The following is a 12,554-nucleotide window of genomic DNA, read 5'->3' as shown; positions in this document are numbered from 1 at the left end:
TGAGAGGCCCAGGGCAGGTGAGGAAGCAGGACTTCAGGAAGTGTGCAGGAGGAGAGGGGACCCGTTGGAGGTGCTGGCGGGGGATGTGGGGTTGAGGCGAGCAGGAGCGCCGCTCTCGGGGAGAGCAGCGGTGTGGGCCTGTTCACGTGCCGACCAGAAGGAGCTGGTGGCAGGGCGGCCGCATCCCTGGGCAGGTTACTGGCTGGAAATGTTCTCTCCTCTACTCCACACGTGAACATGGGGGCCGGATTTCTCTTCTCCTGTGCACTCAGCGGTGTCCATCTACTAATCTCTGGAAGAAAAAAAAGTGTCTGTGTGTGTTAGTTGCTCAGTTGTGTCCCATTCTTTGCGACCCCATGGATTGTGGCCTGCCAGGCTCCTTTGTCCATGGAATTTTCCAGACAAGAATACCGGAGAGGGTTGCCATTCTCTACCCCAGGGGATCTTCCCGACCCAGGGATTTAACCTGGATTTCCTGCATTGCAGGCAGATTCTTTACTGTCTGCCTGGAAGAAAAAATATAAATATTTGTAAAACAAAGAATTAATGGAAGACCCAGTCTTCAGCTTTGGGCCTTTCTGTCCACTCTGGAGAGTGTCATGGTTTGAAGACACGCAGTCCTTGAGACAGGACCCAGAGCTGTGGAGGGAGTCATCTGTATGTCCTGACACCACAGACTGTGAGATGCCCCAGTATTTCATGTGCCGCCCAGAAAGGGACATGCTATTGATGGTAAGACATGTGCTGGTGAAGTGATTTTAACATGTGAAGAAATGTGAGTCTTGCAGTCGGGGAAGTAGAGTGCCAGCCTGGGGGGAGAGTAACAGAAGTGTGGGATGGACGGCAGCGTGGTGTGTACTGTAGGAGCTGACACCTGCACCTTCGGCCCGCTGGCCTTTATTTCTCTGGAGAATAAGGTCAAGTTTATCTTCTGGGGTCGGGAGATAAAGGCATTATCGCCTGAGAGCGGAAGGTTGTTCAGTGAGTCATCGACAGCAGTAGTAGAGCCAGGCAGACCCAGGAAATCGTAGGCTGGTCAGGAAGCACTGAGGGTGCCCTGAGGTTAGGGCCCAGGAGTTCTCAGTGATTTCAGACTGCACAGCAGTCCAAGCCAGGGTGGAGAGAGTGGACAGTGGCTTCATCCAGAATTGAGGGTTTGCCGTGCAGGGCAACAGAAGAATCATGGGCAGAGGCCCTTGGATGCTGTGTACAATGGGGTCACAGGATGGACGGTGGAACTCACTGGGGCGATGAGAAATACAGGCTGATTGCAAGGGGTAATAATTTTATAATGTTACATATATATATATAATTTTATTCAGAATTAAAACAGATTTACATAAAAATTCATGGACATCTGATGATCTCTTAATTTTGAGAAATACTGACCGAGAGCAGTGGTTCTCAAAAGTGTGGGCCCAGGGCCCAGGGCACCAGCCTCTCCTGAGAACTTAACAGAAATGCAGACTGGCAGCTTCCCCTCCCTTCCAACCAAGTGAATTCCCGGTTGGGGCCCAGGAGTTGGGCCTTTAACCTGGCTCCCGCTCATGCTGGAGACCTGCGGCTCTGACCAGCCTGATGGCCTGCCTTTCAGGTGAGGGAACTGGCCACGGGCTACAGCCCAGGATCCAGGTTCATTTATAGGAAAAGTGGGTCTGCAGCCTGGAACTCCTGACTTTGGTGCGGTTCACTGCCAAAGCTCTACGTTGTCATTCCTCGGTTTTGTGTTCTGTTTTCTTTGGTTTGGATTGGGTTGAAGGCGGTGATAATACTAAGGAGTCGGGGTCTTTTCTTTCTGTTCTTCTAGTGCCAGAACCTACCAAGACCTGTTCAAGCCAGCCCCAACCTGCCGGCACCAGTACCAGTACTTCCACCAGCACCCTCTCCAGCGGCAGCAATGGCAAACGTGCATCTGCCAGCGGCCAGCAGCCAGCTGCAGCCCGTTACCTGCCTCGCGAGGTGCCTCCACGCTTCCGCCAGCAAGAACAGAAGCAGCTGTTAAAGAGAGGTCAGCCACTGCCCGCGGGGGCCCTGACCAGCGTGAGCCCCACCCAGGGTGCTGGGCCTGCAGGGCTGAGCCCGCCCCCGCTGCCTGGAGCCGGAGCACAGCCGCACCCCAGCAAGCCCCAGCCAGGTAAACCACCCAGAACCAGAGCGCTCTTTCTACCTGAGAACTGGTTTGCTATTTTCACCTTTGCTGCTCAGTAATAAACATGGACATGTTTACTGTACACTTAGCAAAGCCAGCTTGATGATAGATACATTCGCTTCAATTCGATTTTAAGGTTTACTTCTATTTCCCCTACTTATTTATTTTGTTTCTCGTGTATTTGCAGATGGCATTAGCTATTTCCCTTGTGGCTCAGCTAGTAAAGAGTCCGCCTGCAATTCGGGAGACCTGGGTTCAATCTCTGGGTTGGGAAGATCCCCTGGAGAAGGGAAAGGCTACCCTCTCCAGTATCCTGGCCTGGAGAATTCCATGTTCTGTATAGTCCATGGGGTCGCAAAGAGTCGGACATGACTGAGCGACTTGCACTTTCTTTCACTTTTGAGCGACTTTCACTTTCTTTCACGTTAGCTACCTCAGCTAACCCTGTTGCTCACCAGAAACTAAAGATCTTCGTTCAGGCTGTATACATCCATCACAGCAGGTGCTTTAGAGCCCTGCAGTGAAAACTGATAGTGAAACCCTTTTCTTCCAGGTAATCAGGACATCTCGTACTGCACACATGCTTTCTGTGCAGGGAGGTAATAGCATTTTATGGGGAGTAGCTGTTTCTACCTGATGTGTTTGAGCACCCCGAGGCAGTGCTGCCTGCTCCGCCCCCACGGGGTCCGGGGCTCTGCGCTGCCCACTGCTCGTTGGTGTCCTGGCCTGCAGTTCAACGCCAGCACTCTCTGGGCTCACAGGAGAACTGGCCACTTGCTCATTTGCTTTCCCTGGAGAAGGGAAAGGCTACCCTCTCCAGTATCCTGGCCTGGAGAATTCCGTGTTCGGTATAGTCCATGGGGTCGCCTCAGAATGTCAGCATCTCTCCTCTCCTCTCCTGTCTCCTGTTCCCCTCCGCTTGATCTCATGGATTAGCACTGTAAAAAAATTTTATTTACTGGAGCTTAAGGGAAATTTTTGGAAGAGAGCAAAGTCCACGTGTTCAACTGCCATGATTCTCCGTTATTTTCTTAAATCTTTCTGTTTCAAGTAATTCAACAATTGGCACTGGTTCTAGCATGGTAGTGAAATTCAGGTCTGTAATTAGAGGCAAAGAGGCTTCTTGTATTAGATTAGAATTTAAAAGAAACATGTCACAATTTTTTTTTCCTTCATGTGCTGCCTTTTAATATGGGGAATAATTCCAACATGACTTTGAAGTATTTGCAGCACCATTTCTCAAAACCATGACTTTGTGGTTTTATTTGGAAAAAATATTTTTAGACAACTTCGCCATGTCTCTTCAAATAGTCTTGACTTTCATCTGCTAAATTCCTAATAGAGAGGATTTAGGTCGATGATTGTCAGCAAAAAGCTAGTAAGAGAAGCAATGATCAAATGTATTCATTGACTAGAATCCCATCTGCTTCACTACCACCAGTTTAATAGTCAAATATACGGTTACTCTCCATGCTGAAATATGGTCTTCTGACCCATCTTAACAGAGATTGTATAGTCAGACGTGTATAGCTTGGTGTTTTGATTTAAGAAGCTTATATTGAAAACCTGAGGTGTTTGCTTCATACTCAGCACAGGGCCTGCATGTAGTAAGTGCTCAGTAAATTCAGATGCTAGCTGTGAATGTGGAACTTGTGAGACTTTTGAAACATGCTGCAAATCTATTTCTACCTTTGAAACACTATTACAGAGCCGCAACTCAAAAACAACTCACAAAATCTTCATAAACTTTTCTTTCTTGTGGGGCAAGTTACTTAATGAATTCATTCATATCCAGTTGAAATTCTGTTAATGGGTTCCACATTTTCTTACCACATTGAAACTTTTCTAGATACTGCTTGAAGTAAAAGCTCTTATAACTTCTTTAAAGTAATACATAGATTTTCATGTATTTATTTGCATTTGTCTTAGGGTCTTCACTCCTGTAGCCTGTCCACATTAAAATGACTAACATGGTTTGACTCATGATTGCATTCCTCTAAGACTAAATGTAAAAGTATGAGTGCCGGATCAACAGAAAGTGGAGTCGCTCAGTCGTGTCCGACTCTTTGCGACCCCATGGACTGTAGCCCACCAGGCTCCTCCCTCCATGGGATTCTCCAGGCAAGAGTACTGGAGTGGGTTGTCACAACAGAACTGAGATTGAATTACCCAAGCAGGGGGTAAGGTAGTGACTAATCCTTAAGAATTTAACAGCAGACCATTTCTAATGCTAAGAAAAGCAAAGTTAGGAGTTATTTCAGCCCAGCACATGAACTCTCTGTGTTTTTCCCGAGAATATGAGTATATGAGAATATATACTGACTCCCAGCCTAATGGTTAGAAGTTGTTCTTTGCCCTCGGTGGCATGATCTACAGAGGCGGTGGAAACACACCCAAATAGACGGTTGCCTCTGCAGCTGGTACAAGTGGCCAGCGGCATCATTGACTTCGCATGGCCAACGTGGGTGAGGGTGATACAAAACCACCTGTGTTTGAGGACAGGCTGAGCTTCAACTGGCTTGCAGGTCACCAGAGGCAGCAGTCTGAAGCGCCCTCCAGGGCATCCCTGGTTTCTGGTGGTTAGGACTTCACCTTCTGGTGCAGGGGGTGTGGATTCAAGGCTTGCAGGTCACCAGAGGCAGCAGTCTGAAGCTCCCTCCAGGGGCATCCCTGGTTTCTGGTGGTTAGGACTTCACCTTCTGGTGCAGGGGGTGTGGATTCAACCCCTGCTCGAGGACCTGAGGTCCTGCATGCCTCATGGCCCAAAAACCAAAATGTAAAACAGAAGCAATGGTGTAATAAATTTAGTAAAGACTCTAAGAATGGTCCACTTCCAAAAAAAACTTTTTTTAAAAAAATAAAAAGAATAAATTGCTCTCCATTTTCTTTTTTAACCAGATCTCGGGTTCTACTGGCCCCTCTTTGTGTTAGCTTCATGCCATCTCCACGTCAGCCCAGGGCACCGTTGGAGAGACGCCATTGGTGTTGTAGTTTTTGTAGCATTATTTACGCCAGCACTATCACGTGTCCTGAGGGAGCCAGGTCTTCCATTCTAGCACGCACAGCTAATTCCTGGCCACTTTACTTACAACGTTCAATAATGCAAATGCTGAAGGGAAGCCCTTCAACAAGTTTAAGTAAGTTTAAGCACAGATTCTTTATATTGGGCTTCCAGTTCATAAAAAGACATTTTCAGGTGGACAGTTCCTGTTAATCGTTGATGCTCTGACTCCACATTTAGATTAACTCCTGGGGTCACATCCCTTGTGGAAACATGGCTCTCAAACAGGCATGCCCAGAGTAGCCAGGGAAAAAGAGGCCTTGAAACATCTGTGTGGACTGGAAAGGAACTGAGGGGAGCCCTGCAAAGAGCCTTGTGAGGAAGAGGGCCTGGGAGCATTTCAGTTAGAGAAATTCTGGTCTGACACCCCAGGAGGCCTCATGGACTGGGGCAGCTCCAAAGGGTGGAGACCCAGTTAGGCAGCACAAGTACAGTGGGGCGGGGTTCAGCCCATCCCCCATCACTGGGGCATCCAGAGACTTAATCACCCCTCACAGGTGGGTGGAGGGGGCCCTTTGAGACAGACAGCCCAAGCGGAGCCCTGGATCCAGGTGCTCTCTTTAAATAACAACGGTTTGTCCTGAAATAAAACATTGGCCGCCTAATAAAATAATGCAAACAGAAGTAGATTTTAAGTTCCTGTATTGATTCTGGAGGGGAGCTCCCATCCGTCAATTAGCAACAAATGTTACCTGGTAAGGTGTGAGTAGTGTACAAATGCACTGATTCACCCTATGAAACTTCTGAGAAAATGTGAATTTTCTGTTCAGACTGTGTTTTTGCCTATCTGCAGTGTAACTCCATCTTGAAACACTTGTGAGCTTTTTTATCTTTTTAAAAAACTTTTTCTGGCCGTGCTAAAGGCAATCTATTGTTTTGGAGGCTGCTTTGTACGTTTATAAACAGAGGCTTTGATTACTATGGGTTGTGTTCGCTACTTAGATCTTTTGTAGATAGAAGCAGGAAAGTAATTAAGAAGCTGGACATGTGCCAATTTACATATGGGGCTCATTTAGAAAATTATAGCTAGTGTTGGTATGCCAGACGTTCCGGGGGAAGAGCGGGAAAGAGGAGGACCCGAAAACAAAGGAATGGAAAAGGCAGCGGTTTGTCTGCGTGCAACCAATAGGCAGCGCGCCCTTTCGCTTTTGGCTGACTTTCAAAAACACAGACGGAAAGGAAAGTGGCTCTCGTGCTGCCGCAACTGGGTCCTGCATTGAAAACGGTGTGACCAACGAAAGAATGTTGAGAGGCAGAAAGATCGGTTTAGTGTCAGCTGCAATTAGATAATCAAAGCTTTCAAATCCTCCCGGGGTGGGAAGGGCACCAGCAGTCCTGCCCGCGGGCGCCTGCAGGTCGCGGGGCACAGCCGGAGGAGCCTCCCGGCGGCGACAGCGGGTGTCCGGGCGGAGCGGGGAGCCCGCGCCGCCCTAGATGCGGGCGCCCCGGTGGCCGGCGCGCGAGGTAGCGTCTCCCAAGGGGTGGGCGGCCCCTCTCGCAGGTACTTGTGCCCCCGCGGCCCGCGGAGTAGCCGAAGAGAGCCGCCACCTAGCCCACAGCCACCTAGCCCACAGCGGCCGCTTCTCCCGGGTTGGGGAGGTTTCCTCCCCTGCGGGGGCTTCTCTCAGGATCTGGACCCCGGGGAAGCAGCCTCAATCCTGCCGTTTTGAAGAAAAGCAGGGCCATCAAGCTTTTTCTGTGGACACTTTGATTATTGTTTTCAGTAAGCCTTTCACTCGGTTCTGCATTTCATAATCCCTTGCAAGGATAGAAGTGGACGGATGAGATGTCTCCGAGTCTGTCCAGTGCTGGAGTTCTGAGCTAAGAACACTTTCTCCATGAGATTTTTGCACCCCCATCAAGGCAGTGGAGGGAGGCGGCTTCGGTTCTCCAAGGCTGAAAACAGTGTTTACCTGGATCCCACCCCTTGAAAAACCCAGTGTCCGAGTGTGTGTTACCAGCACACATAGTGCGCGTGCGTTTTCAACTGCAGAAAGCATTTGAAATTACTTCATGATGTAGTTTATTATTCTGCCATTTCCGTTAAAAGGACTGTGGTGAGAAAGAATGATTCCATACCATTTGTCAGGGTTAGCACTAAATTAAGCGTTCTGCACACTTCTGAGTAAGTCTTGTTGACACTTCCCTACCTGATTAACCTGATACCTAATTACAGTTTCGCTTACTGAAGCTTTAAAAGCTCTTTGTTAAATACTTTTTCTTGAAAATTTTATCTTTCTATGGCAACATTTTGGAATTTAAAAGCAAAAGAACAAAGTTTTTCTCTTTATGCTATTGTGTAATCCTTTTAATCACTTAAGACAGTTTGTTACTTAGATTTTTATAGATACCTATTTTTAGAATGTGTGAACTATTCAGACAGCAGTTAAAAAAGAGAATTTAACATGATACATAACTTCATTACTTTTTTCTTTTTTAAGGCTTTTATTTAGTGGAACTAGTTTAATGATAGAATGTTGTAGTGGAAGGTGCACCAGAATTTTATTCTGAAGATACAAGTTTCTGTTCAGTCTTTACTGGCCATTGGTTATAACACCTTTGCAAGTTTGGCCTGAGTCTGTTTCCCCATCTGTAAAACAGATGTAACTTGTAAGGTTCAGTTAACCTAATGTGTGTGTAAATACTTGGAACTTGAAAATGCTATGAAATATGTGATGTCTTAGGGATATGCGTGCATGTATGCATGCATGCTTAGTTTTGTCCAACTCTTTTTGCCCCCATGGACTGTAGCCCACCAGACTCCTCTGTCCATGGGATTTCCCAGGCAAGTATATCGGAGTGGATTGCCATTTCCTACTCCAGAGGAACTTCCCGACCCAGGGATTGAACCTGTGTCTTTTGGGTCTCCTGCGTTGGCAGGCCGATTCTTTACCCCCTTTAGGGATATGAACACTCTTATTTATAAACTTTCTCAAACTTGCCGCCCAACAGATGCATCTATTTTAGCCTTTTAAAGCTCCTGGGCTTATGCTGAAGAGTGTAAAATAACCTACAAGAGAATTCAGCCTTGGTTTATTTCAGAGCTTTCATTCATTTCAAAATGCCTACTCACAAAAGTCAGTTATTTCAGTTTCTTTCATATAGTCTTTTAGACTATAACTAAAAGATGGATTTTTTTAAACTGATAGCACAGTCAAGAGATTTTGGTTTATGAAAACCATGTTACTCAAATATTTTCAAGGTCATAAATTCTACCAAGAATAATGGTATGCTTTAAAGATAAAGAGAATAATAGTTTTAAAAACATAAAATATTTTAATTTAGGGAATAAATTCTAAGGTCATAATATGTGGTGGTGGTGATGATGGTGGTTATGGTAGAGGTAATAATGCTGATGATGTAATTATGATGATGGTGTTAATGATGAAGAGGGGCAGGAGAGGAGAGACTTCAGGGATTCCCCAGAACAGAACTAGTCAAACTGTGCTCCTCAGAGCCCCCAGAAGGTTTTAAAGGAGTCTGAGTGGGGAAGGGATGGTGAGGAGTGGGGAAAGCCTAGTTTTTCCGAAGTGGATTTAGGTTAATTCATTCGTGTGTTGGAGGTATAGCTTCTGCTGTTTGTTTTCTGTTGTTTACCACTTAAGACAGTGGTAAGTTGTATTTTCAAATCAACTGAGGTCTGTACTTGAAAACCATAAATATTGCATTAAAATCATAACCTTCTGCTTTCCAGTTTTCAAGTCCTTTCCAGCGTTTAAATGCATTTTTGTGTTCAGACTTTTTTTCTGGACTACATGGAATGTGGGATCGTAGTTCCCTGACCAAGGATGGAAGGAAGTCATGTCCCATGTGTTAGGAGTGTGGAGTCTTAACCATCAGATGCCTGGGAAGTCCCCAGACTATTTTTTTTTTTTAATATTAAAGTACACATGACACAGTTGATTCCCATTTCAAAACTTTTTGAGAAGGAAAAAAAATGAGAAAACAAAACTGAAACCAAGAGTGGCACCTTTGTGCATCACACCTGTCTTGGTACAGAACGTTCTTGTCCATCTGTGCGGTGTTTGTAAGCTCGTCGGCAGGACGGTTGAACATGCGTGTTCAGCACAATGTGAACTGTCATCAGGGAACTGTCATCTGAGGACACTGTGACTAGAGTTACATAGGAACGGCCTCTGTTACAGGCCCTAAACCATCAGAAGAGAGGAAGGACTTTGTAAAGAAGCTCCTGGGACACTAAGAATACCAGAACTGGAGACACTAGGGAGTAGGACCGGAAATCAACTAGTAGAAATATGGCAGTTACCATTTATCCTTAACTTTTTGGTTTTGTGTTCATTTTATTTTCATATTTAATGTTCATTTTGATCCTGTCAGCACCCTCAAAAGTGCTATTTTCTTGGGAAAAAATCCTTATATCATTTTGGTATTCTCGAAGTTTAATTACAATGGAAGACATTGTAATGTTTGTCTCTCTTTTTTCTCCTTATCTACTGTTTTCATTACAACTAAAAATATTTTACGTAGAAAAAATGTGTTTTAGTGGCTTACATAGTAATAACACTTAGCTAAATGTATATAGCAAATTCACTTGTTAGCCTCATTTTAAGCCCCTCCAAATAGCTCCATATGTAAGAGTTGGCCCTCTTTGCAAGCTTAGGACAGAAGTCCTCACCTGGAAGTGGACTCGAGCTGTGCCGCGCGTTGGTGAGAGTTGAGCCTTTCCTTTAGGCTCGTTTAGCAGCAGTGACACCTTGTCCTTTCTTTACCCCTCTGTGCCAAAGCACAGGTGTGCATGCCCGTTCAGTAAAACACCCTTAAGGCTGGTGTGGGGGATCTTATTTATTGATTTATTTATTTATTGTGGCCTTGCTGAGCAGCTTTCGGGATCTTAGTTCCTCAGCCAGGGATTGAACCCAGAGCAGTGGCAATGAAAGCGCCAAGTCCTAACCACTAGACCGCCAGGGAATTTCCTGGAGGATATTTCATCTCATGCTTTCACCTCCTTCCCTCCTTCCCTCTCTGTCTCTCAACTCCCTTCTGGCTGGCTGTACCAAGTTCCAGAACGTTTAGCTCCTCTCTGAGTTAGGAACGCTGCTCTCTTGGCATGCACCACTTGCAGACACATTCTTGCCTTTGAGAAAAAGGTCCTGTTGAGTGGATGACAACCCGTAGATTCCCCAGTGCTTGTCGAACGTAGTCCCCACTTGATCGGGCGACTGAAGTGGATGATGGAGAGGAGTGAAGAGGCGGAAGAGTGGCAGTGATGGCCTTTTAAGGGTCTGGATGAAGCACCTGCAAGGATGCATGAGTCCACACAGAGGGGGCTGATGAACCGCACATTGACGTCTGAGCTTCCAGCTTGCTTCTCCCGGGACTGTGGACAGATCCACTTGGAGGTCTTGCAAGCACCCCAGACTCACCGTATCTGGATCTTAGTCCATCTTCTCCCTTCTCCTCCCCCATCCCAGAACTGCTCTTACTCATGTTAGTGTTTCCTGTTACAGTTTAACTTAGTTCCCTGTGCCATACAGTAGGTCCTTGTCATTTATCTATTTTATATATAGGTGTGTATGTCTGTTAATTCCAAATTCCTAACTTACCCCTCCCCCCTTCCCTTTTGGTAACCTTAAGTTTCTGTTCTGTAAATAAGTTCATTTGTATCAGTTTTTAGATCTCACATATAAGTGATATATGATGTCTTCTTTATCTTTTCCTCTGTCCGTGGACATTTAGGTTGCTTCCAAGACTTGGTTACTGTAAATAGTGCTGCCATGAGCATTAGGGTGCATGTATCTTTTTGAATTATAGTTTTCTCCAGATATATACCCAGAAGTGGATTGCTAGATCATGTGGTAACTTGAGTTTTAGTTTTTTAGGGAACATCCATACTGTTCTCCATGGGGCTTCCCAGGTAACTCAGCTGGTAAAGAATCTGCCTGCAATGCAGGAGACCCCAGTTCAATTCCTGAGTCGAGAAGATCCCCTGGAGAAGGGATAGGCTACTTACTCCAGTATTCTTGGGCTTCCCTTGGGCTCATCTTGGACTCAGATGATAAAGAATCCACCTGCAATGCTAGATACCTGGGTTCAATCCCTGGGGTTGGAAAGATCCCCTGATGGAGGGTATGGCAACCCATTCAAGTATTCTTGCCTGGAGAATCCCCATGGACAGAGAAGCCTGGTGAGTTATAGTCCATGGAGTCACAAGAGTCGGACACAGCTGAGCAACTCAGCACAACACAACACAAACTAATTTGGGGGCTTCCCTGGTGGCTTATTGGTAAAGAACCCGCCTGCCAATGCAGGTGACATGGGTCCGATCCCTGGGTTGAGATTGAACAACCCCCTGGAGAAGGGAATGGCAACCCACTCCAGTATTTTTGCCTGGAGAATTCCATAGACAGAGGAGCCTGGCGAGCTACAGTCCATGGGGTCGCAAAAGAGTCAGACAGGACTTAGCAACTGAACAAGCTAGTTTTTATAGTATAGGCAAAACCCACAGAAGTAGTCATAAAGTTGTAGAGCCAGCCCCTAATATTTGGCAATAAAAAACTTTATTGTTTATGGTAATTTAGAACTTGAAGCCCTCCTTCATTATCCCTTTGTGGTTTTCACCTGGAATTACTTGCCTGCTTTAGAATCACCTAGACCATCATTCTAAATTCATTACATTCCATTTAAATCAGGCAACAGAAATCACTGGTGTGGGAGTTTTTTTAAGGCCGAAATGAGCTTTAGTGTATTCTTTCTAGTGATAGTAATGATTGCATACTTCCTCTTTTCTTCTTTTAGTTCTGTCAAATAATAAAAGACATTTGAGGGGACACCCAGTTTTACTGTGCATGATGAGTAAAATTTTTTTCTTGTTGAAATTAATTTGCAAAGAACATAATGGAAAAGTTCTAAAAGAGAAGAAATATTTAATTGCAATTATCTGTGTATCTTACTATTTAAAGAAACTCTGTCAAGGATTTTAATTGAGGTTTTATGTAAATACATTAAATTTTTTATATTACTTTATTTTTGAGTGATGCATACTTCAAATGGGCTTCCCTTGTGGCTCAGCTGATAAAGAATCTGCCTGCAGTGTGGGAGACCTGGGTTTGATCCCTGGGTTGGGAAGATCCCCTGAAGAAGGGCAAGGCTACCCACTCCAGTATTCTGGCCTGGAGAATTCCATGGACTGTATAGACCATGGGGTCACAAAGAGTTGGACGTGGCTGAGTGACTTTCACATCACTTCATACTTCAAATAAAGCCTGTTGGAAAATTTGGTATATAAGTTTGATTGCAATGTTAAGAATACTCAAAAAAAATTAGGAAATTACAGGAGATAAAATTCAGATACCAAATACTAGATTATTTATTAGACTCCTAAGA

The 12,554-nt window shown here is 45.3% G+C and overlaps 1 protein-coding gene across 10 annotated transcripts in view; it reads left to right on the top strand.

The window, feature by feature from the left end:
- The window catches only part of TNRC6C (trinucleotide repeat containing adaptor 6C), a 115,456-nt gene that overhangs the window by 60,011 nt on the left and 42,891 nt on the right, over positions 1–12,554 (top strand). For all 10 annotated transcript variants that reach the window (XR_011562156.1, XM_070773986.1, XM_070773982.1 and 7 more), the window contains exon 4: positions 1,808–2,134. Coding sequence is in view for 9 of the 10 variants with exons in the window: in XM_070773986.1 (XP_070630087.1) it covers positions 1,808–2,134 (327 nt within the window). In the remaining variant the exon portion in view is untranslated. The remainder of the gene's footprint in view (positions 1–1,807; positions 2,135–12,554) is intronic.

Source organism: Bos indicus, chromosome 19 (genome assembly GCF_029378745.1).
Source record: "Bos indicus isolate NIAB-ARS_2022 breed Sahiwal x Tharparkar chromosome 19, NIAB-ARS_B.indTharparkar_mat_pri_1.0, whole genome shotgun sequence".
In the NCBI taxonomy this organism is placed as follows: Eukaryota; Metazoa; Chordata; class Mammalia; order Artiodactyla; family Bovidae; genus Bos; species Bos indicus.
This window is presented reverse-complemented; position numbering and strand designations above follow the sequence as displayed.